At 42.3% G+C, this 24409-nt stretch overlaps 1 protein-coding gene across 1 annotated transcript in view; it reads right to left on the reverse strand.

Moving 5' to 3' along the window:
- The window catches only part of ALK (ALK receptor tyrosine kinase), a 797030-nt gene that overhangs the window by 506295 nt on the left and 266326 nt on the right, over positions 1 to 24409 (reverse strand). Inside the window, exon 3 of the mRNA XM_075595436.1 lies at positions 18986 to 19138. Coding sequence (XP_075451551.1) covers positions 18986 to 19138 — 153 coding nt within the window. The remainder of the gene's footprint in view (positions 1 to 18985; positions 19139 to 24409) is intronic.

A 24409-nucleotide genomic window follows, 5' to 3' on the forward strand; every position in this document is an offset into this window, starting at 1 on the left:
TTTAGTCCACATATTACACAAATATAAATTAAAATGTGGCTCATCCCAAGGTCATGGAGATGTCCTAGCCCTCCATAATTATTTTCACGTGATGGTTACTTTCCTGATCTACAGCAATGATAAGGAACACTCATTCTTCTCTGGTAAAATTGATAAAAATTTTCATGAAATTTAACATTTTGCTTCGACTTGTCAATATCAACCGGACGTTTTGGTGATTTTTAAAATGTTTTCGAACGTTAAAGCAAAACGAATTTGGACAAGTTTGCAGATATCAAGTTACAAATAAATAATCCTTCAAAGCGGATAATTTTTGCTACTATAAAACTACTGCTGTTGAGCTCAGAACACATCATATGAATTATACCGCTTCATCAATAATTTGATTTAAAAAATAGGTATTGGTCCTACTGTAAATAAATGTATCTTAGCGTTTGAGAGAGAGAGAGAGAGAGAGAGAGAGAGAGATAATGGCACAACTAAGGTTAATACAAAGCCTGCTTAATATAGCTGTTGCAGGTATAGTTCAGTGCAAGTTAACAGCTTTGCATCCGAATTTGCCCTCTTTGATACATAGAGAAGAGAATTTATACAGTGCATTGCAGCGCCTAAAGGCACAAGATAGCGCCGACCGAAAAACAACCTTTTGTAAACAATGTAACAATCTATTTGGCAAATCTGTGTTCAAAATATATGACTTCCTTTGTTTGTCTGGAAAATTGTTAAAAATTGCATTTCTTAGAGGACTCTATATAGGGAACTGTTTTCTTTATGCTTCTCGCACCCTGCCCTTCTGAGAGAGCCAAGAAAGGTAGGGGGCAGGGCCGCTGACAGTGGGGGACAGAATTTACAGGTGTCCCGGGCCTGGTGGCTGGGGGGGCCAGCAGCCGGCACTGCAAGTTAGACCCAACCCCGGCTCTCCCTCAGCTGCAGACCTCTATCCCTCTGTCCCACGCGAGCTTCCGATGCTGCTGCATGATGTGCCTTTCTGACGTCAGGGCACGGGAAGTAAGCATGGCCCAGCTTCCGATGCTGTTGCATGATGTGCCTTTCTGACGTCAGGGCACGGGAAGTAAGCATGGCCCAGCTTCCGGTGCTGCTGCATGATGTGCCTTTCTGACGTCAGGGCATGGGAAGTAAGCATGGTCCAGCTTCCGGTGCTGCTGCATGATGTGCCTTTCTGACGTCAGGGCACGGGAAGTAAGCATGGCCCAGCTTCCGATGCTGCTGCATGATGTGCCTTTCTGACGTCAGGGCACGGGAAGTAAGCATGGCCCAGCTTCCGGTGCGCACGCGCTGATGTTGGAAGGGATAGAGGCCTGCAGCTGAGGAAGAGATGGAGCCTGGCAGTGAGAGGACTGGCATCGGGGCCTGGCCAGGGGTCGGGTCCAACTTGCAGGGCCGCCTCTGCCCCCCCCCCACCCCCAGCCACTGGACGCGGCCTGACCCATCCACAAGATAAGTCTGTTTTTTTCTATATGTATTGGGTGGGGGGGTATTTATTAAAAAATATGTATCAGGTGTTTTTTTTTTTTAAATATTTATTGGGTGCGGAGGTCTTTTTTATATGTCATGGGGGGTGGGGGTCTTTTTATATGTATTGGGGGGTGGGGGTCTTTTTATATGTATTGGGGGGTGGCGGTCTTTTTAATATGTATTGGGGGATAGGGGACTTTTTAATATGTATTGGGGGTGCGGTGTGTATTTTCTATTATGCATTTGGGGTGGGGTGTATTTTTTAATATGCATTGGGGGCTGGGGGGATATTTTTTTAATATGTATTGGGGCTGGGGGATGTATTTTTTTTAATATGTATTGGGGGCTGGGGGTGTATATTTTAATATGTATTGGGGGCTGGGGTGTATTTTTTAATATGAATTGGGGCGGGGGTGTATTTTTTAATATGTATTGGGGCGGGGGGTGTATTTCTTTTAATATGTATTGGGGCTGGGGGTGGATTTTTTAAATATGTATTGGGGGCTGGGGGTGTATTTTGTAATATGTATTGGGGGCTGGGGGTGTATTTTGTAATATGTATTGGGGGCAGGGGTGTATTTTTAAATATGTATTGTGGCTGAGATGTGTATTTTTTAATATGTATTGGGGGGTAGGAGTGTATTTTTTTATATGTATTGGGGGCTGGGGGTGTATTTATTTAATATGTATTGGGGGGTGTATTTTTTAATATGTATTGGAGGGCGGGGTGTATTTTTTAATATGTATGGGGGGTGTATTTTTAAATATGTATTGGGGGTGTGTATTTTTTTATATGTATTGGAGGTGGGGGTGTATTTTTTCATATGTATTGTGGGGTGTATTTTTTTATATGTATTGTGGGTGGTGGTGTATTTTTTAATATGTATTGGGGGTGTATTTTTTCGTTTGTATTGGGGGTTGGGGGTGTATTTTATTATGTGTGGGGCATGGGGTTTTTTGGTATGTATTTTCTGGGGGGGATTAAGTGAGAGTGGGGTAATTGACGGAAGGTAGGGGCAACTGAGTTGAGAGAGGGGGGAGTGAGTGAGGAAGAGGGAGTGAGACGAAGGGGAAAGAAATACATGGGAAGAGGGTGGGAAATAGGAAGGGCACGTGAGGTGTGAAATGGAACGGGAGGGGGGGGGGGCGGCTCGCAATAACATCGTAAGGTGGGGGGCAGATGTAACTCTAGTACTGGGCCCTGGGAAATCTGTCAGCGGCCTTGGTAGGGGGAGAGGGGGAATTCGCCTGTGCAAACTCCTCAGACAAAAAGAGCAGCCAGAATAAATCAAATCCCTTTCAAGTCTCCCATATATATATTTTAAATGAACTAAAATAAAACATTGTTTGGTAAAAACAAAAGCACTAATAACCCTGATGTTATCCCTTAAACATGTCACTTGCATTAATTCACATTGGTCTCAGGAGAGATTACTACATTAAGGCAGTAGTACAATTTCATTTTTTTCCCCTTCTTTTTATTATTACTATTATTGCAGCATTGAAGCAGGGTATCTTTGGGGATGAACTGGGTTAATTTCAGCCCCTGCTTCCAGAGATAATTACCTCTGTAGGTGCCGGTATCTCGTTTCAGTTTAAATGTCCCGGTCACATGGCACCAGATGACGTAATGGCTTCCTATTGGCCCACGTGCCGCGGGACATTTAAATGCTGAAAATATTTTAGACATAAAGTTTCTCTGACTGCAGGGATACCGGTGTCATGGGAGACCAGTACTTTTAACACCAAAACCTTCTGGGTTCACTATCACTAAGTACAGGAAAAGGTCATTTAACAAACTGAGTTTATTCTGGGAATACAAAAATACACAATATAACATACACTTACCACACTGGGGACCTGGAGGGAAGTCTCTAGTCTCACTAAGTGCAGGGACCTGCTTCAAATGGGTTTACCCTGTCCGCTTCTCTGCTTCAGGTTATTAGAGTGCTGAACACACAGCAGCCACTCTGACGTATCTCAAGCTGGTCACAGTCAAACTCCACACTCCTTCCCAGAGTGTCTCTCAGATAGACTATTGCTCTGATCAGCAGTGCCTCTTATATAGCCCTCTGCGGCTAACCTTTACAAGGGACAGGGGCTACTGACAAATCAGAGCATGGATTGAGTTGGTGCCACAAAAGCCAGAGGAGGGGCATGCTAAGGCACTCAAGACCTCCCACTGGGTAGGAGCCTCAGAGTCTGGGCAATACAATGTTCTTACTCCCAGATCTGATCAGCAGCCTTTCACCTCTTCCAGGAGTCCTGCCACCTAGCTGTCCCAACCCTGATTTTAATTGTATCATGTCTATGGGAAGCTTCAACTAAATGGATTGCTTAGTCTTTCTCTATAGAAATGACAGTAACATTGGAATATCTAATTTACTTTCTTGCAGGGCTGACACCCAAAGCACATTACAGTGATTTACACACAAACTACAAATCACATCATAAGACAATGCCGGCTTTCTAAACTTGGGGAAGAATTGTCACAGGGAATAAAGAATATATGCTTACAGACATGGGAAAAAGAAAAAATGTGAACAAGCGCTAAAGACTAAAACACCAGTGTGACAAGTACAATATATATATATATATATATATATATATATATATATATATATATATATATATATATATATATATAAAGGCTGCCTAGTAATACTGTCAGTACTAACAGAAACAGTGAAAACAAAGAAAAACCTGGCGCCAAAAGTTCATTGGATAATCCTGTACTCCTCAGGGGATCAGCACACTTGCTTGACAGGCCATGTAGGGGAAAAAACACAAACAGACACAGATCATAGTGCAGACATGGGTTACATTTGCACATTGAACAGCACAGGAAATATAGCGCACACCCAGGAGAGTGGGTCAAAAAGTAGTATGATTTTTTTTTCTTTATTGGTCCATTAAAAAACAGAGGTGTAACAGACCTCCTACGCGTTTCGTGCGCGTTGCACTTATCAAGGAGAGTTCTCCACCAGATATTAAAGACATTTGGCTGTATTAAATATTACTGGGGCAGCCAGGTTGCACGGTTTAGGGGTAACTAGCTGGGCTTTTTACCTTATTGGGTGATGCCAGCTACCACTACTGTCACAACGGGCACCCCCTACAAAGGTATGTATCTCTGGAAACAGGGGTCCCTGTGGGGCTCAAATGAACACAGTTCAGCTCCGAATACCCCCTGCTTCAATCCTGTAATAAAAAAAAAATAAAAAAAAGTGAAACCTGTATTGCTTCTTTAAACATATATACTGTAGTTGTGAAGACCATATTTAAATATGCTGTTATGCATTAAAGCTGAAAATCATACAAAACAGTTACTGAGAAAGACAAGAAACCAAAGTACTCTCAAAATATTATTTCGCCTTATACTGCACCTCCAGTGACATGCATACATACATTAGGGAGCAAATCATTATTTCCTACAAGAAATACAAAAGTGGGGATGTATTTTGCTTTCTATTGTATTTTTTGTATGTTTAAAATAGATTTTAAACATTGTGAACTGAAAACAAAAGTACGCATTTTTTTGCACGATGTCCCCATTGTATTTGTTGAACAGCGGCTTACACAAGCTTAAGTCCTCCTTCTTTCCTTATCTTTATTACATTCATATTATTTCTGAATATACTGTATCTCTTGTGAATAGAGCGAACATAGCTGTATGAGTTTTTAATCTGGAGAAAATTGATTCCTGTGCCCCACTCCCCACTTTTGTAGAGATGTACAAGTAACTGTCCACTCACATTCCTGGCTGCAGCGCCCGTGTAGCTCTGGTCTTGTAGCAGACCCTGGTCGCTCCAGATTGAATAAAGGAAGCGAGAGACTCATTAATCTCGGAGATGCGTTATCGCAATGCAATCCCAGGTTAGCTGCCATTTAAGCCAAGGTTAGTGAATCCTTGAGGAAAAGCCATGTCTACAAATTCCTCCTGTCAGGGCTTTTCCAAAAGCCCACTTCATCTGTCATCTATTCATAATAATAACAGCAATAACAATAAGCATCATATTGCTCGTATCTCCCTTGGGTCATATGTAATCTGCCTTACAAAATGGCCCCATGCCATTGCTATAAACTCACTGTCAGCATTGCAACCCTGGAGGTTTCATCACTGCGAGGTAGCAACAAAAGGCATTTTGGAAGTAAGGGGTTATCTTCATGCAAGTAACTATACATTTGATTTCTCCTAAATAATATTTATTATTGTTATGCTTTATATGATGGTATTAGTTTTCCTGGTGTCTTCCGGAGAAGGAGCGGCTCAGTGAGTAAAGACTCTGACTGGCACTGAGTTAGACGCAGGGGAATCTGGTTCAATTCCCGGTGTCGGCTCCTTGTGACCTTGGGCAAGTCACTTAATGTCCCTGTGCCTCAAGCACCAAAAACATAGATTGTAAACTCTACGGGGCAGGGACCTGTGCCTGCAAAAATGTCTCTGTAATGCGCTACATAAAACTAGCAGCGCCATACAAGAGCAAAGCAATAAAAAAAATTGTGAACCTTAAAGTCTCTGTAGTTGTGAAGACTGAAATGAAACATTAGTTTGTATGCATACATATTAATATTCTGCATCCATACAATAATTGACATTGCTACTCAAGATGAAAAATGGGCTATGTACCCCAACTCATTTTTACTGCAAAAGTACGATGATATTTCTGTGGTTTCTGGAGACATATTTGTTAAAGAACCTGTATAATATCCATTATTGACGGATTTTAACTGAAAACTGAAGTCGGCGGAGTAATCTTTCATTTGATCTGATATATGTAGCTACATGAGACATTTTCTTATTAAAGTTTACATCTGCCACGGTGACTTAAATGCTTCAAAATGACAAGACGGAGCGATAGTCCCTAGTTAGGGGATGTTCACTGCAATCTATTAGATCCATTTTCCAGTCAGGTGAAATACATTACAGAGGTGGAGAAGTTACAATCTTGCAAAGATAAAAAAGCTTTCCATTTTAATAGGTCAAAAGCAAATCAGCACAGAGGCCAACATGGATACAGAAGCAATCTCATAGTCAATTGTCACAAGTAGATGAGATTTCATATCCTGCTGTTTTCACCAGCATATCATTTGCTCACATGGTCTTACGCCTGTGTTATTTAATTACTGTAGTAAGTTGTCTAAGTCGAATACATTTACGGAACAGGACAGAATCTTCTAATGAAGCTCAAAAGGAAACAAAAACAACAAGCAATACAAGTCTGAAAACCTCACACCTCTAAGGTTGAGGAATAAAGAAGGCAATTTATATTTTACTATTGTATGTCATCTCACCGTTGCTCTGTCCGACTTCATAAAAATAGCAAATGTTGATGGGATAATGATGAAGGGGCTGATAGTACGATCCTCCTGACGATGAAAGGGTAGGTACAGAATAGTTCTTAGCAGAACCTGACATTTCCGTAACCATGATGAAATGGGTTTCCATTCAGATAAACGGACTTGTATAATTAATTTACAAGATATGTTAGGGCACTTTCTCTAAATGGTGGCAAATGATTCCACATGCTGGAAGCTGTCTTTCACTTGCTCAGGAAGATGTAAGCTCCATTCACTGGAACCTTTGTGTATGATTTCACTACATACCTTGCTTAAAAGCTATTAGATAATTACATATTAAAGGTATTAGATATTAAATAAGGCATTACATAATATTTAGGTGTATTCACTATGTTAAAACAATAGTAGAAGTACAAGAAAAATTGCCTTGTAGAACTTATTTTATACGGTTGTTGTAAATCTCAGAATTCACTTACATACACACAGATAAGATGTCAATTATGGCTTTTCAAGTGCCAGTGTACAATCCTGTGCAATACACAACCGTTGTATGGAAATTAAGCAAAATCACAAACTGATATACGGATGTAGCAGATGTTAACGCACAAAGGTTTTGGAGATGAGGAAGAGAGTTTTCAGGCCAATAGTTTTTAGCCAGTGGCTCCATAGGTGGCGTCCATGCTGGCGAAGACCGCGCTGCACGATCACATTGCCTTAAAGCATGGATCGCGCCCATAGACCGCAGCAGGAGGGTGCGCGCGGTGCACGAGGAATCAGTTCAATCTGATTCCTCGGCGCGACGGGCAGGTCACGTGAGCGGTTCGCCCAATGTGGGCGAACCAGCTCCGCGACGCCACGGAAATGCCCATAGACACGCCCCCCATCGCGCGTCTACCTTGGTCACAAAACACTCCCACTTAACGCTGTTGACGTCACTCGCATGGTCGCATCCGTGCGGTCTTCTGCTGCATGGACGCAGCCTTATTCATCCTTTATGAATAGCATGTAAGGTACAGGTAAACACCTTTCTGTCTTTCATAAAGACCTAAAAGAGGATTAGGAACTATGGGGCAGATCTTCAGAAGGTAAACACATTTTTTAACGTTAGGTTGTCTCATTTTAACGTAGCGATATCCATAACGCATATCCCCAAAGCAGCTTAACGCTGTGTTTGTCAGCCATTTTCCTTAAAAATAACGGACCGATACATTTTAGCGGACCTTAGGCTTCTTCGTAAGCAAATCATATGGTAAATCAGAACTTAACCTAACGATGGAGATGCTCCGACGTCTGTCACTGGTAACTAAAGATAATAACGCAATGATATTTAGCGCCTGCCGAAAGCTGCCCTTACTCATTTGTAAACCCTGAGTAGCTCCGCGTTATTTCTACAAATAGCCTACAAGGGAAAAGGGCAACTGGTACCCATATGAATGGACTGAGTGTAAGATTTAACCCTTCATTACATGCGTTATACTAACATATGTATGGTGGAACATATTGATGGCTGAAACACAGCAACAGATGCATATGAAATTGAGTCATTACAGTAAGTGCATGTGTTAAAAGATACTCATAAATTGACCAAAGCACATGTGCAGTCTATTTTTTACGCGACTCAATACCGCGTTCATCCAGGTAATGTCACAATGGTCGTTTTGCTAACGGATGTTATTTTTGCCACTCATTAGCTTTGGGGATCCCCATTAATAAGGAGAAAATAATGTCTGTTACCTATTTCGGGAACTTTACGTTATTAGGTCAAAATTAACGGAGCTCTGTGGGCCAACCCCTATGATAGCTAGAGTCAGTGCCTACTATGACCAAATTGCTCATGTTACAGATGCAGCGGACGTTATTCGAACACTTCACGTGGTGTATACCTCGGAATAGCCATGTCATGGTGGGGGATTTCTTCCAACCGTACCGCCTTAAGACGCGAGTGCAGGTGAGTGCAGAAAATGTCATTTTAGTGTTGTGGCTTTTAAACACCTGAATCTGACACAGTAGCACAATACTGTACACATTAGAAATCATTAATTTCATTGCATTTAATTGCACACAATCAATAAAATTCAAACAAAGCAACCGCGATAAACACGTGTGCCTGGGGCGATTGGCCGCGTTAATGCCACGTGGAATAAAGCAGCGCACACGAAAACGGCGCCGTGATTTGTTAAAATAACGGCCGCTGCATCCCTATTTCTCCTTAGACACTTTTGACCAATCTCTATTTCATCTGTACTTGAGATTTCTTTTCCCGAACTTCTCGGTAGCAATCAGCTTAGTTGACTCTCGAAAGACGATAGCTTCTGATTACTCAAATTACTTTTAGGAATTGAATGGTCCCCTAAGCAGATGTGCAGGGCTTCAAAGTCTCTCTTGTTACACACCCAGAGCATCTAAGAAAGGATGCTAAAAGATATTTATTGGCTGGTGTGCTAATCATGACGCATTGAGGAAAAGACTTGCACCTTTCTGTAAAATTATTATATAGTAATGTGATATAAAGTTCCCTAAGCCTTCTGTGATTCATTGAATCCATCCCAAAAAAAGGAATATTTGTAATATCAATTTCTCTGATTTTTTGGGATTCATAAAGCACTTTTAGAACAATTTGAGGCTTCCATTTCTGCCGGTGACACAGACATTGTAGTCTAATTAGTATGACAAAAAAGTGATTTTGTTTGTAATTTTTTTTAATGTATGTCATATCTGCTTATGTCCTTTAAAATATAAATAAAAACTAAAATGTTCTCTGCATTGTTTCTGTCAAATAAACTCTAGAGTGCCTATTCGTTCGACTGATATGGTAGTTGACTGACCAATCGATATGTCCAGGCAAAAGGAATTAAAAGAAAAATGGAAGTTGGCTGTGTTCTATAAGATTTTTATGTACAGAAACAAAACTTATTTGCATACACTTTTGGTGACGGAAGAGATAGGATTTAGAGATACTGTATGACACAAGTTCTAACTTTCGTGGCGAGGGAAGTCCCAGTGAAAGGTTCGGGATCGTCATGATCATGAAAGAGTTTAGTAGTGCATAATTGTAAAAGTGCAATCCCAAGGAGCCAGACAAAAAACCCCCCAACCTTCTGTAATGTATGTATGTCTTTGTTTAGCGCCATTAATGTACATAGCGCTTCACAGCAGTAATATACGTGACCATCATATAAATAGCAAATAATATAAATAACACATGAAGGGGAGAAGTGCTTCAGGCATAAAAGTAACATGTAGGAAATGGAGACTCTGCTCCTTAGAGTTTACAATTTAATTTGTTGGTAGGAAGAACGTACAGAGACAGTAGGAGCACATTCGGTAAATGCGTCTGCAGGGGGCCAAGGTTAATGTATCAGGTGCTAATTATCAGCCATGGAGCTACTCATACGCTTCTTTAAGCAGGTGTTTTGAGGTGGGTCTTAAATGTGGATAGAGAGGGCGCTAGTCAGATATTGAGGGGAAGGGAATTCCAGAGGTGTGGGGCAGTCAGTGAGAAGTGTTTAAGAGAGGGAGGGAGAGGGCTTTAGATACTAAAGGGGAAGAGGGAAGACATCCTTGAGGAGAACGCAAGAGTCGGGATGTGTATAGCGAGAAATTAGGGCTGAAATGTAAGAAGCAGTAGAAGAGTGTAAAGCTTTAAAAGTGAGGAGGAGAATTGAGTGTGTGGTACGGGATTTGATAGGAAACCAGGAGAGTGATTTCAGCAGGGGAGACGCCGAGACAGATATAGGAAATAGTAGAGTGATTCTGGCAGCAGCATTTAGCATAGATTGTAGGGGAGACAGGTGAGAGGCAGGAAGGCCAGACAGCTGGAGGTTACAGTAGTCGAGACGGGAGAGAATGAGGGTCTATGTCAGAATTTTTGCAGTCCAGTCGAGCAACAGAGGATAGGGCATATCTTGGTAATATTGCGGAGGAAAAAAAAGTTCAAGGAGTTTAGAGGCTAAAGGCAGGAGGGAGACAGGTCGGTAATTAGAAAGACAGGTAGGGTCAAGCTTGCTGTTTTTGAGTAATGGTATAACATGTTTGAAGGAAGAGGGAAAGGTACCAGAGTAGAGGGAGGATTTAAAAATGTGTGTGAGCGTAGGGATTATAGTAGGAGCAAGAGGTTTTAGGAGATGGGAGGGAATGGGGTCGAGGGAGAAGGGAGGGAAAAGAGGAGAAGGTGGTAGACGGAGAAGAGGAGATTAGCAGTGACACATCCTCCTCAGTGACAGTGGATAAAGAGTCAAAGAATGCAGGAGGAGAGTTAGGAAGAGGTGTAGGATGGGGGGAGTATACAGATGGGATGGCCTGACGTATGGATTCCACCTTTTCCTTGAAATAGTCGACAAAGTCCTGAGGTGAGATGGAGGACGAAGAACAGGCAGCAGAGGGTGGTCTGATTAGGGAGTCAAAGACAGAGAAGAGTCTGCGTGGATTATACTTGTCCGTATTGATTAGTGAAGAAAAGTACGTTTGTTTAGCTTGAGAGAGGGCAGAGTTGAAACAGGATAATATACATTTGTAGTGAAAGAAGTCTGTGAGATTTTCTCCAGAGGCGTTCAGAGGAACGAGTGCAGGAACGCAGCATGTGTGTGTGAATTTAGCCAAGATCTGGGGTTAGAAGGGCGAGAATGGCAGAGAAAAAGCGGGGCATCTAGATCAAGAGAGGAGGACAGGGCAGAGTTAAAGTTCTTGACCAGGTTTTCAGGGTCTGGAGCAGGGCTGAGAGAGGAGAGGGAGGAGCGTAAAGTGGAATCAAAAGCTGGTAAGTTAATAGAGCGCAGGTCTCTGCAGCAACTTAACTAAATTTAACAAACTAATTGGCATTCTTAAACCAATATAACCATGCTAAAAGCAAAGATCTGACTGATTTTATCTCTGCAAATTACTTACAAATTGCATTTTTAGGGGCCTCTCAACAGGGGAGTGTTTTTGTTTAAGTGTTTTACATTCCAGTATCAATTTCGCCAGCTTTAGGTAGAAGAGAAACATTTGAAGAGAAACATTTGAAGAAATTTTAATGTCAATTTCTGTCTTAAATTTTATTGAATAACATGTGACTACTTTATTTTGTCAGATTTACCACAGATTCAACAAACAAAAAAAAATCACAAAAAATGTATTGCATGGTTTATACATGTGAGAAAAATCTTCAATGAGTACGGCTGGATGTCCTTGTTGCTATTTACCAATACCACTCCAAAAGTCCATTGTAGCACGTTAATTAATAGACCCCTAAGAAAGACATTTTAATAATGTTTCAAAGTACTAAGTACTTGAGTAGAGCTGGGAGAAACTGTAAAAATCTGATTCACGGATTTTCCCGAGAATTCCTTCCAAAATCCGATCCGCGTGTAAAATCCGTCGGCGGATTGTTCCAGTTTCAATCCGTGCGGATTAATTAAAAAAAAACACCATTTGATACAATCCGCTGGTGGATTTTAAGAATGATCTGCAGATTGGATTGTTGGTGATAAAAAAAAAACCCCGAAAAAGACGGATGCCCTTTTGTAAGATCGATCCGCGAACCAAAGGAACAGGACGATCCGCGGCAGTTCCAGAGCCGCCCCAAAAAATCACCCGTCCCTAACTTTGATACAATTGTAACCGCTTTAGCAATATGAGTGATGTTTATCTAAAACGTGAGGGGGGAGTTAAGAAATGCATGAGTTGCTTCATATTATAAATAATACAATGTGTCAGGTGCTACAAGACGTAAGGCTTCCTGTCAAATGCTGCAATAAATAGAACAAGGGAAAAAATGTAATTGAAAGCAATTTGATTTTTTTTTTCTTTGCTAAATCCCGTTCTGCTTTTCTTTTTTTGTCAAGCCAGGAGACTTTGCTAAATAACCCCCTGTGAATAAAAGCTTAATTCACAACTGGTTGTTATATATATGTATAGCCATGCATAATAATGGTATATTGCTTTCCTCTCTGTTGGCAGTAAGTCCTGGTAAGTACAGGTATGCCAGCAGTAGTTATGGAGGTTTTCCCTCACACCATGGTGAGGTGCCCTATGTATGGAGGGGAGTGGCTGTATGCTCTGAGTCCCTGGATAGTGACATCAGGGATGCGCCTGCCTCCTGAAGTATATAAGGCACAACACAGTTAGTTACAGTGTGTTCTAGCAGCCGTGGAAAGCTGTTGGGAAGTTGTATTTTCCTACATAAGGGATTGTAGGAACACTTTGTGACCCTAGTGAAGTAACTAGCGGTCCAGGTTGACCAATCGGCCTGTCTAAGCCACTCTGTGTCCAGGGACCTGGCACAGAGAGGATCTCCCTAGGAGAAGAGGGAATCCCACTTCGATTTGGGAGGGCGTACCTGGCAAAGGGACAGCACGGAGATATGTGCGGCTAGAGCCGGCAGCTGCATGGGGCAGTCTGCTATATCACCGTCTACAATAAAGATGACCTTGTTAACGATACCCCCACTGTGTGAGTGTGAAATTACTCAGCAGTGGATGGCACCACCAAGAAGGAGTTCCTCACCAGGACCATCTCCATGCGGAAGCATAGACCCTGATGAGGTGGAGGCGCTGCACATGATGTAAGTTGAGCTCGCACCCACTACATCAGCTACCTGTTCTGATGACATCCCCTAATACCATCAAGCGGGAGACTCAGGAGTTCTGTTGCCTACAGGTGCACCACCATACACACACGTAATGGGGGTTGGTTATTAGAGTACCCGGGCCAATGTGAGATTGGGGGGAGTAAGAACTGTACATTGAGGGAATACCCTGAAATTCAATGCATTAATTCCACAGAGTGGTATCTTCACAGTCAATATGACAAAACATTAAGCCAAACACAGAGGTTTTTGTTAAGAAGATTATGACGTTTCACTCTTCTTTCAAATGCATATTCATGCCCATATATTTTACCATTAATCCAAATAGCTTTGTGACTGTAAATAGACCTTCACAATTTCAGTTACACCTTTCTTTTCATTTAATTTTCCTAAGAAAACACAATTCAAAACCAAAGGAAACAAATCCTATTTAACCTCTGAAGCTTGCATAAATTCAAAGTATTCACCAATGTTTCTAAAATCTATTCTTTTGTGTGAGTTATAGTATCACAATTGTCCAAATGGTCCGGGTTCATTGCTTAATATTTCAGGTTAAACAATACAGTATTTTTGAACAGCATAAATTAAATGCACTAGCATTTGCGCTGATTATGATTAATTATATTAATAAGATAATTTTGCATTTGGAGACTGTCCAGATCTGTTATATTTCACATAATATTTTTTTAGCGATAATTTATTATTCAAAGGTACTATTTTTATGCATATTTTATTTAAAAAAAATGTAGGAAGTTGTTAACTTACATTTCATCTTCCTATATATTTTTTTAATGTCTCCCAGATTCAAAACCAAAGCAAAAAACAACATCAAAAGGAATAACTAAAGCGGTATGCAGCAGCAAGCTCCTTTATATTTGCACCACACCTTCATACTGTACACACACAAGGGACAGAAATCAGGCTGATTGCTGTGTCATATTTGAGGCCCCACATTTCAAAGTCATACAGTACATAGGGTATAAGACTTCAGTTGAAGGGCAAGGAAAGATTTGTGAAGAACCCATCTGTGGAAGAACAAATGAGAAGATTACCAGTGAAGAAAGCAAAGAAAGAAGATGAACCTTTAAGCTAGAGAGGATGGGGATACGGGTCATTGAATTGGTATGTTAGATAGGGATGTTTGGTTATTACTATATGTTATTACTATTTATTGTGAATGTTCTAATCTGTGCATTCATTACTACAGCACAAAGCATATAGGTCAATTTGCCAGTGATGGATAGCCGGCCTCTTGAACATGATGGGTGAAGAATTGTTAGTTGTTGTGTGTTGAGGGGTGATAGGGTAAGTGCCCAAGAAGAGGTGCCAGGCCTCACGCGAGGATTGGAGAGACGTGAAAGCTTTTTTTGCACCCAGAATTGCAATTTCTTACTAACTGCTGATACTCAGGGATTAGGAGCAGACAGTAGTCATTTGTGGTGACCTATTCAACAGCTGGTCAGCTCACTTGCTCTTCATTCTACTGTCCTACCAGTCTGTACAGTGTATGTTGTGCCTCTCCTCTTGGCCTCCAATAAGCCAATCAATGAACTACATTGGTTGGAATGATTGGTTTACCACCCGGCATACACTACAGTTTCCCTAAACAAACAGATAGAAAACAGTAATACATGTGCAGCAATGTACCTTCTTTTGGACAATTAAGGATCCAAATGCTAGTGCAGATGACGACAAAGCTAAAAAAAAAACCGTTGGTTTAAAAAATAATGGGAAAACCCTTTGTTAGATGACCTTAGGAAAGCATAAGCAAAATGCTACAGTAAGTAGTTGGGTTATTTTCAACCGCTGTGCCATTTAAAAAACAAATTGTCAATTGGTCACCTGTCCTACAGGTGCATGACGACGGGGCATTCTGTGATATTCATCGTTATCACTGCCATTGAATCCTATAGAATATCTGTGATATTCTGCGTTGTAACAAAATATGTTGTGATATCAGCAGGACAATGAAGTCTGTATTAAGGAGCACGCATGGTGATCATTTTTCAACCATTATGTTTTCCAAATGAAAATCATTTTTTTTCCATTTAAATTGAGTGCTGTTTTGTTTTAGTTGGCCCTTTTTAAAAAAAATCAAGTATTATTCTATTATCACTATTATATCCATTTGTATCAGTTACTCTTTAACAAAAAGAGCCTTGAGCAAGGGGTTTTGTACCAAAGAGTGTGTCACTTATAAGTTGATCATGATTGCAATAATATATAATAACATTTTAAATATTTTGCCTACTTATTGAAATGAAACTTCTTTGCTGGCACCTACAAAAATTTTACTGGGACAAAATCGCCTTCATGGTGACGGAAGTTGGTAATGGAAGTGATGTCACTGCGGGCAGAAGAGGCCGTTGGCGACGTCACTGTTGACAGCAGGGTTCGGCGCGCATGCGTAGCAGCCGCTGCTGCGGTGCACATGTGCAGATGCCACCGGTGCAGCGCACATGCGCTGTAGCCGCTGGCGTGGTGCACATGCAGTAGCTACCGGCGTGGTACGCATGCGCCGTAGCCGCCGGCTCGGAACGCATGCACAGCAGCCACCGGCGCGCATATTCAGGAGTAGCAGCAGCAGCAACCCCACAACATCTGGAAACACCACAGAGACACGGAGACACAACGCACACACAGAGACACAGACATGCATACACAGAGAGACACACACAGACATTAGGAATTCACGCACTTTGTAAGTCAAACTTCTTTGCATTTTGTCACTGAAATTGTGTTTTGATTTTTAATTAAAAACATCACAATCACAAATACAATTTCAGGTAAAGAGAATTGGACAACATAGAAAGGGCTATTGTTGTGAGGGAATTAGGGGGAACTTTTTTTTTTACTTTCAGCACCTTTTTTAGGGAACACACAAATCCGAGCAAGCTCAAGAAACCCCAAAACCCATCACATCATATATACAGCATATATATTTTTGTCAAAAAGGAGTGCTGCTGAGCGTGGCAAAATGTATTCAAAAGACAGAAATGCCCAGCGCTACATCCAACGTGACAAAACACATAGTACAATACTTCAGTTCTAATCTTCTCATGAGTAAGGTCTACCCCAAGAATGTCTGATTTTCCTCATTGTTAGGAAACAACATTGCATATAAATATTAGAATGGGATGAACTGTATGTGAGATTGGTAGTGAAGACTCGTTGAATTAATTTGCCTTACACAAAATGCAATATATTCACCAAGCAGTAATCCATCAGCAGAGTGAAAATGTCCGAAAAATTGTCCGAGTCTCACTCGTATCTTGTATAAATCTTCCACATGAATGAAACATGTTTTCCAGATTAAAGGCATCCACTGCACTGCGAAGCCTCTTCCTGGATAACTCAATTCATGTTTACTAAAGATACAGCGCTGCAAATATTCTTCATGGAAAGGACTCTCTTGTACAGCTGTTGGGGAGCCTCTGAGCTAGGGACAGTTGGGACACCTCTCCCCCCCACGTCGGCCGTGAACCCCTTGAGGGGTGCACGCGGAACCCAAGATGGAAATCACTGCTCTAGCACCTGAGGTTTCTGTGGTAACCATTAGACTGCATTAGGTCCTGAGTGGGGAGCTCTCCATTTTAACCTCCCGGATACTTAATATTTTAAACGCTCACATCTCCTGAACAAAGCGAACGTAACAAACAAAAACCGCACTGAAAAGGGCAAAACAGAGTAAAAAAAAAAAGAAAGAAAGTACAAACCAGCGATCAGCATGGACTGCTGCTTTATACCGTATGTCTGTAGTAATTAAAACTTACAGTGCTAATTCTTCCTGTTAGCTAAACAAAGAACATTGCTGATACTGTAATAATGGTATTGCAAGAAGCAAATAAATTAGAGCTAAAAATAAAATGTAGAATAAATAATCTTGAGATACAAACATAATTAGTATATTTAACTTGGTAACAGCAAGTAGTTGTTTTATGTAGAATACTTCAGACCGCTGTACAAGGCATTGTTGTTTTTTTTTTTGCCATAACATTTAATTAAATATTTGGTTATTTTGTCCTTTTTATTAATATAATAATAGACAGTTTTGTGAGTGGATTGTTATAGTTGATTATAAACTGACAACATGTTCAGTTCACAAAGTTCTTCCTTCCTGCCCAATAATATTAATTCAACATCACTTAAACAAATTCCCCAGCTGTAGGCTGGTGTTCTGAGAACATACGTCACAGGGGAAACACGTCGGTGACAAGACTTGTCTGCACCGGTGAAAGCGACGAGAAGTGTGATTTCACTGAATTAAACAGTAGATATTCATGAGACTTTCTGAATCAGTAAAAGAGGATAGGGAAAAATATACAGTACTTATGTGAACCAATCCTTAAGATATTTAATTCTGTACACGAACACAGTTAATGTTTGCTTCCCAAGGCCAAGTCAGTAAAAAGTATCAATCTATTTTGATAACAAACATCCCTTACTCTTAGGACCCAGTATAAAGTATGTATCTGGGGCTATGTACCAAGCTCTCAGAATGTGCTTTGTTCATTTGCTACAGATCCATTAGTTAAAAAAGGGATAATTCAGAAATAGTGGAAAGGTCCCCAGACAACTTCTTCCTAAGATGCTGTACATGTTCACAGTGCCTTTCTTCCGTGGTAATACCCAGATGTAGCCAGCTTAATTGTTCTTATTGGTGAGATAAGTTGGTACATTTTGCAGTATGTTACGCCAGCATTGCTGTGATATCTGTGATATTGGGAGTTATAATAGAATATGTGATCTAGGAAAAGTAGGCCTCGCCAAGTACCATATATGCAGCTATCTTGCGGCCCCATTTTATTCCACTGCAAATCGCCTGGTAACAAAGGCAAACTGCTCAATACCAAGGTCAAACACGCAGCAGCGGTACCAAGAAATTGCGGGTGCAATAACGCCCAATACATGTGCACATAGATAGTCGCAGCTGTTTATCATAATGTTGATTCAAATTTTTATTCTTGGTACATGATTTCTCAACATATAACCAGATGTGCCGGTCCATAAACAGACATGCATACCCAATGAGTTTGCATCTTGTAGACTTAGGCTGCGTCCCCACTAGCCCTGAGCGGGTGGCGTTTGACGCTTTTACTTACATATATCTATATATGTATTTCCCCGCTCATGCGGTGTGCGCGCGCTCGTGCACGCACATCCATGCTTGGTGCTTGGGTAAATAAAAATAATTTACTTTTGAGCGCGTTCTACCTGCCCGCAACGCCCCCCGCGCGCGCTTCCGAAATAGCGAGGACACCCGGCGCTCATGCTTGGAGAGCTGGTGACATCACCGCTCTCAAGCATGAGCACGGTCAGCGCTAGCGGGGCCGCAGCCGTAGTAATATTTGGTAAATAGATGGAATATTTACATAGACCTTTTTCCTACTTTCTATCTTATTTAAAATCTACACGTTGTGAGCAGCTGCAAGATGGAGGATGCACGTCTCCGTTTTAATACAATCTTTATTTTATTCAGTCAGCCTCTGCAAAATTAACTAATATGGAACGGTCCACAGCTGAAATTGGTTTTGGCTGAACACTGAAATACAAAACTATTGCAAGTTGCCAAATCCAAGATCTCAAGCTTCTTCCTTGTATTTACCACAGATGCAATGTTATGCAACACTGCATAATTCCTACCTCTTGCTGAATTCTCAGAATAATCTTCTTTAGGGCCACTTAATATATTTCTCTGCAGCAACTCTTCTGCAGTGGTGATTTTCCATGTTTTGACATATTTCCGCACAGACGGGTACTCCAGTTCACAAGGTGATTCAAAATTACAGTCAAAACCTAAATAAAAGAAGAGAACATTTGGATAATGCATTTTCTTTTGAGTTTGGCTTTTGCATGTATTTATTCAGTGAATCTATTTAGCGCAGCTATTAGAATACAGAAACATTTCCAGGGACAGAGAATTATTTGAAGCTAAATAAAAAAGTGTTATACTGTACAGGAATTTACAACCACATCAATTGCAATTTGTCATACAAAAAAACTCCTCCGTGTAATGTATGACTAGTGGCAGTTCTCTGGCCAGCGCTGTCAATATTGTGTAATTGTAAACAATGATTCAATTTATAGCATTATTTCCCGGTGCATTGTATCCAAAGATGTGCTGAAACACGAGAAGCAGCACATCTTATTAAATAAATGCATGTCACATATATAATATATGATGCACATATTTAATATATATATATATATATATATATATATATATATATATATATATATATATATATACATATATATTATGTTGTAGCTCTACAAACAAAAGCAGTATCTGTGTATAAGGTACAGAGTATGTGTACAATACACTTGCAAGTGTGTAGGTTTGACTAATTATTTTATAATAGCATACAGTATATGAACCCAACGTCTGAGAATAAAGCATCATTTGAAACATTACAACAAATCACTGTTTTTTTTTGTAGTCACCCAAGTTAATACTTTGCCAATTACGTCTCAGCGTACGGCACCATCACACAAACTCTGATGAAGGTTTGATTGGTCTGGTTCATGTGATTTCTACAACATTTTGTACAGAAAGTGATGAGTTCAACACAATAGCATTACTTTTGAATTGTGCATCTTTTTTGTGTTGTTGCCATTAAATAAAGGGCAATCACACAAGCCACATCGCTAGCTGGCGAGGGAGATTAAGGGGGTTTCCAATACAGAGACAACCCTACTGCCCTCCAAGAGGTTACTACTTTCTGAGAAGGGAGGAGAAGAAGGGATGTGATTCTTTTCAAAAAGCAAATGCATAGAGGAAGGACAGAACAGTCTGAAAAGGAGAAGGTGCAGGCAAGAGTCTTAAAATGATAAATAAAGCCCAATAGGTATAATCTACACTGGGGGGTTGGGGTATTAGGGCATAGAAGAATTGCCATGATCTGGACCGCTGGCATATTTCCCGGGAACCAGGACTAGAGTTTTGACATGCCCCCCCCCCTCCCCCTGTGTCAGAGATCTTGCGAGCTCCCCAATTTCACACCTGGCGAGCCACCTTTATTTTCCCCCCTCTTTCCATGTATTTCTCTCACCAGATCTCACGCGTACCCCCTCTCTTCCTCACTCCCTCTCTTAAACTCCCACTCTCCTCACTTTCCCAGCTCCAATTACCCCTTCTCACTCAATCCCCACTCCACACTCCACACACTCATTCCCTCCCTACCCGGCCACACACACACAATCCCCCCACAATAATTACCCAGCCCCCCCAAAAAATATATATATATATTTACAAAAAACTCCACTCCCACAAATACAACCCCCCCAAAACATACAACCACTCAACCCCCCAAATACACACATACCCCTGCACCCCCAAATACATACAAAAAGAAACCCTAAATACAAACAAACCACCCCACCCCCCAAATACATACAACCCCCTCAAATACATGCAACTTCCCCAAATACATACAAACTCCCCAAATACATAAAAAAAAACACCCCCATAACTTACAAAAATAACCTACACCCCAAATACATATAAACCCCCCACCCATAAAATACATACACAAACCCTCCAAATTAATAAAAAATCCCCCGCACTCCCAAATACATACAAAACGCACTTACCTTGGGGATGGTCTCAGGCCTCTGGTGCCCCAGCTCTCCCCCAGCTGCTGCGTGCCTCCTGTTGGGCTTCCCTCTCTCTCACGATGTGTCGGCTTCTCTCCCTTACTGTCCCGCGCGCCAACGTCAGAGATGCCCTGCACGGGACAGTGAGGTAAGCTCGCAGCTGGGGAAAGCTGGGCCCGGCGGCCAGACAGCGCAGCTGGGCCCGATCTCTTTTCCCGGCTGCCAGTCCTGTCGTTGCCGCCTGGCCCCGGCTCTCCCCAGATGCAGGCTTCCCTTCCTGTTCCGCGCCGGGGCCCTCTCTCATGCTGGTGCGCGCCAGAAGCTAAGCCAAGTTTCTGGCACGCGTCAACGTCAGAGAGGCCCGGCGTGCACCGAGGTCAAAGAGAGGCAGAGAGAGTGAGGTAGAGGCAGGCCCGCAGCTGGGGAGAGCCAGGGACTGGCTGCAACGAGACAACCAGCAGCCAGGCAAAGACTTGGGTGGGCGCGCGGTTTACAGAGGCCCCGGGCACTTCCCGAAGGCACTTAAATTAAGTGCAGGGCCTCTGTAAACCTTTACTTACCTTGGCTCCACACGCGCTGCCATAGCAACGCAGCGTCAAATGACACAGCGAGGTCATGTGACGTCACGTTGCTATGGCAACGTAACGTCATGACGCTGGAGCCGGAGCCGAGGTAAGTGGCGGTGAGTGGGGGGGGGGGGGCAGGGGTGAGGTGACCGCTGGCAGGGAGGCGCAGGGAAAAAAGTTTGCGCCCCCTGCCCTAAGCTATAGTTATTAAATGTTTTAGCTTCCACAATATGTCAAAGAGTTCAGCCTGATAATATTAGAACAGAACAATGCATTGTAATCCATTACCTCTAAATGTGCCTTTTTTGCCATTATTGCTCTCAGCTTTTAACCCCATATCCATCAACACTATGCCTGAAATCAAACCCTTTCACGCAGTAATAACCAGTCTGAAAATGGAATGATTAATGATTCATATCTGTCTTATTTCATGCTATTAACCCAATTGCATCTAAATTGTAATTACTACTTTATGAGCATATGTCAGAAACATGGTGAGTGCAACTAATTAAAAAATATTAGACCCAAATGTTGTTTAACTCGGTAATGATCAAGGCTATGGTAAAACGCTATACTTTTTAATGAACTGAGTTCACTACAATGCGGGATGGTGGCTGCTTACTCTTAGGAAATAAGGAGCCAGCCATTATAAAGAACCCGTAGCAATTAATTCTCAGTTTATGGCAATTTAATATTTCTAAAACTTAATATGAAATATATTAGCAGCTTTATTTAATTTTATAAATGTTTTCAGGCTTGGGATAATAGCCCCACATGGCCAAGAAGTAGTACAGTACAAGGAAAAATCAGATCAATGGCATTAGTAACATAGCTAAGTCTCCTGAGAAAAGGAAGCGTAAGTAACCCAATCAGAAAACCGATGAGGAGCCTTGTATTGTATTGTATGTCTTTATTTATATAGTGCCATTAATGTACATAGCGCTTCACAGTAGTAATACATGTGGTAATCAAATAAATAACAGATAATATAAATAACAGATCCTGGGAATAAGTGCTTTAGACATAAAAGTAACATTAAGGAAGTCCCTACACGAGGAGCTTACAGTCTAGTTGGTAGGTAGGGAGAACGTACAGAGACAGTAGGAGGGAGTTCTGGTAAGTGCGTCTGCAGGGGGCCAAGCTTTATGTATCATGTGTTCAGAATATCCACAGTGCTATTCATATGCTTCTTTAAGCAAGTGTGTCTTAAGGTGGGTCTTAAAGGTGGATAGAGAGGGTGCTAGTCGGGTACTGAGGGGAAGGGCATTCCAGAGGTGTGGGGCAGTCAGTGAAAAAGGTTTAAGGCGGGAGAGGGCTTTAGATACAAAGGGGGTAGAAAGAAGACATCCTTGAGAAGAACGCAAGAGTCTGGATGGTGCATAACAAGAAATTAGGGCTGAGATGTAAGGAGGGGCAGAAGAGTGTAAAGCTTTAAAAGTGAGGAGAAGAATGGAGTGTGAGATGCGGGGTTTGATCGGAAGCCAGGAGAGGGATTTCATGGGGGGAGATGCTGAGACAGATCTAGGAAAGAGTAGAGTTATTCTGGCAGCAGCGTTTAGGATAGATTGTAGGGGAGACAGGTGAGAGGCAGGAAGGCCGGACAGCAGGAGGTTACAGTAATCAAGACGGGAGAGAATGAGGGCCTGAGTCAGAGTTTTAGCAGTCGGGCAACAGAGGAAAGGGCGTATCTTTGTTAAATTGCGGAGGAAAAAGCGACACGTTTTAGAAATGTTTTGAATGTGAGGGGCGAATGTGAGAGAGTGTAATGCACAGCCTGCCCACAAGCCAGACGAGACCCCGGGACTGAGGTGGAAAGGGTAAAACCACACACCTAGCAGCAAACAGGGGCACGGCCGGAGTGTGGTAGTAGCGTAGGTGGTCCGGGTAACAAGAATGTAAATGATGCCGTACTTGACAGCTGCGGCGTAGAAGGGTTAAGTTCGTATGCCAAGGGTCGTGGATTGGAGAGGGCAGCGTAATCGATTGTCCGTAAGTCTGGGTCGTGGAGTGGAGAGAGCAGCGTAGTAGTTTGTCTGTGTGCCGTGTCCAAGGGTTGTAGAGGTTTGCAGCGTAGAAGTCCAAAGCAAGGTCCAAAGGGTTCCAGAGAGCAGCGTAGTAGAGTTCAAAGCAAGGGTCAAATCCAGGGAGGTCAACAAGGGTTCCAGGGAGAGGAGCAGCACTGAAAAGACAAAGAGAGGCCAGGCAACAGCAGACAGCATCAAGGTACAGAAGCTATGCAGAGCAAAGAGGAAATGGAGAAGAGGGATTATATACGAGGCTGGGACAAATCAGAGAAAGGTGAGTGACGGAGGAGTGGCCTGAAGAGGAACCTAATACGAGAGCAGAGTGAGGAAGTTTGAAACCAATGGGAGTGAGGGGAGGAACGGAGGGACGGACAAGGGAAGGGACAGAAAGGGAAGGATGACCTGAGAGGCAAGGCAGATGGGGAAGGGGTGTGCCGGGCATGTGCATGACGTCCGAGGAGGCGGAGCATGGGGAAGGTGCACCGGAGGATCCAGGAGCAGAGAGATGAAGGGAGGAGCAGAGGGACGGACAGGGGAATGGTCAGGTCAGGAGGGAGAAGCGGGAAGGCGGAGCTGACGGGACCCGAGCGGCGACATGCAAGGAGCGTGTGCCGCGCCAGCGGAGGCGGAGTCAGGCGCCTGGCGCCAACCAATGGCAGGGCAAGCAGCCAGGAGCGGTGGATGCCGCCGGGGAGCCTGAATGGCCTGAGAAAAAGGTAAGGATGCGCTGGACGCGGGTAAGCGCAGATCCTTACAGAGAGGAGTTGAGTGTGACCCGTAGGCAGCGTGCTTGGGCTACTAGGTGAATGATCGTAGTTCCAACAGTAATGTGGAAGGAGGTAGTAGGGCCAGGTTTGGGAGGAAGTATGAGGAGCTCTGTT

Source organism: Ascaphus truei, chromosome 4 (genome assembly GCF_040206685.1).
Source record: "Ascaphus truei isolate aAscTru1 chromosome 4, aAscTru1.hap1, whole genome shotgun sequence".
Lineage (NCBI taxonomy): Eukaryota > Metazoa > Chordata > Amphibia > Anura > Ascaphidae > Ascaphus > Ascaphus truei.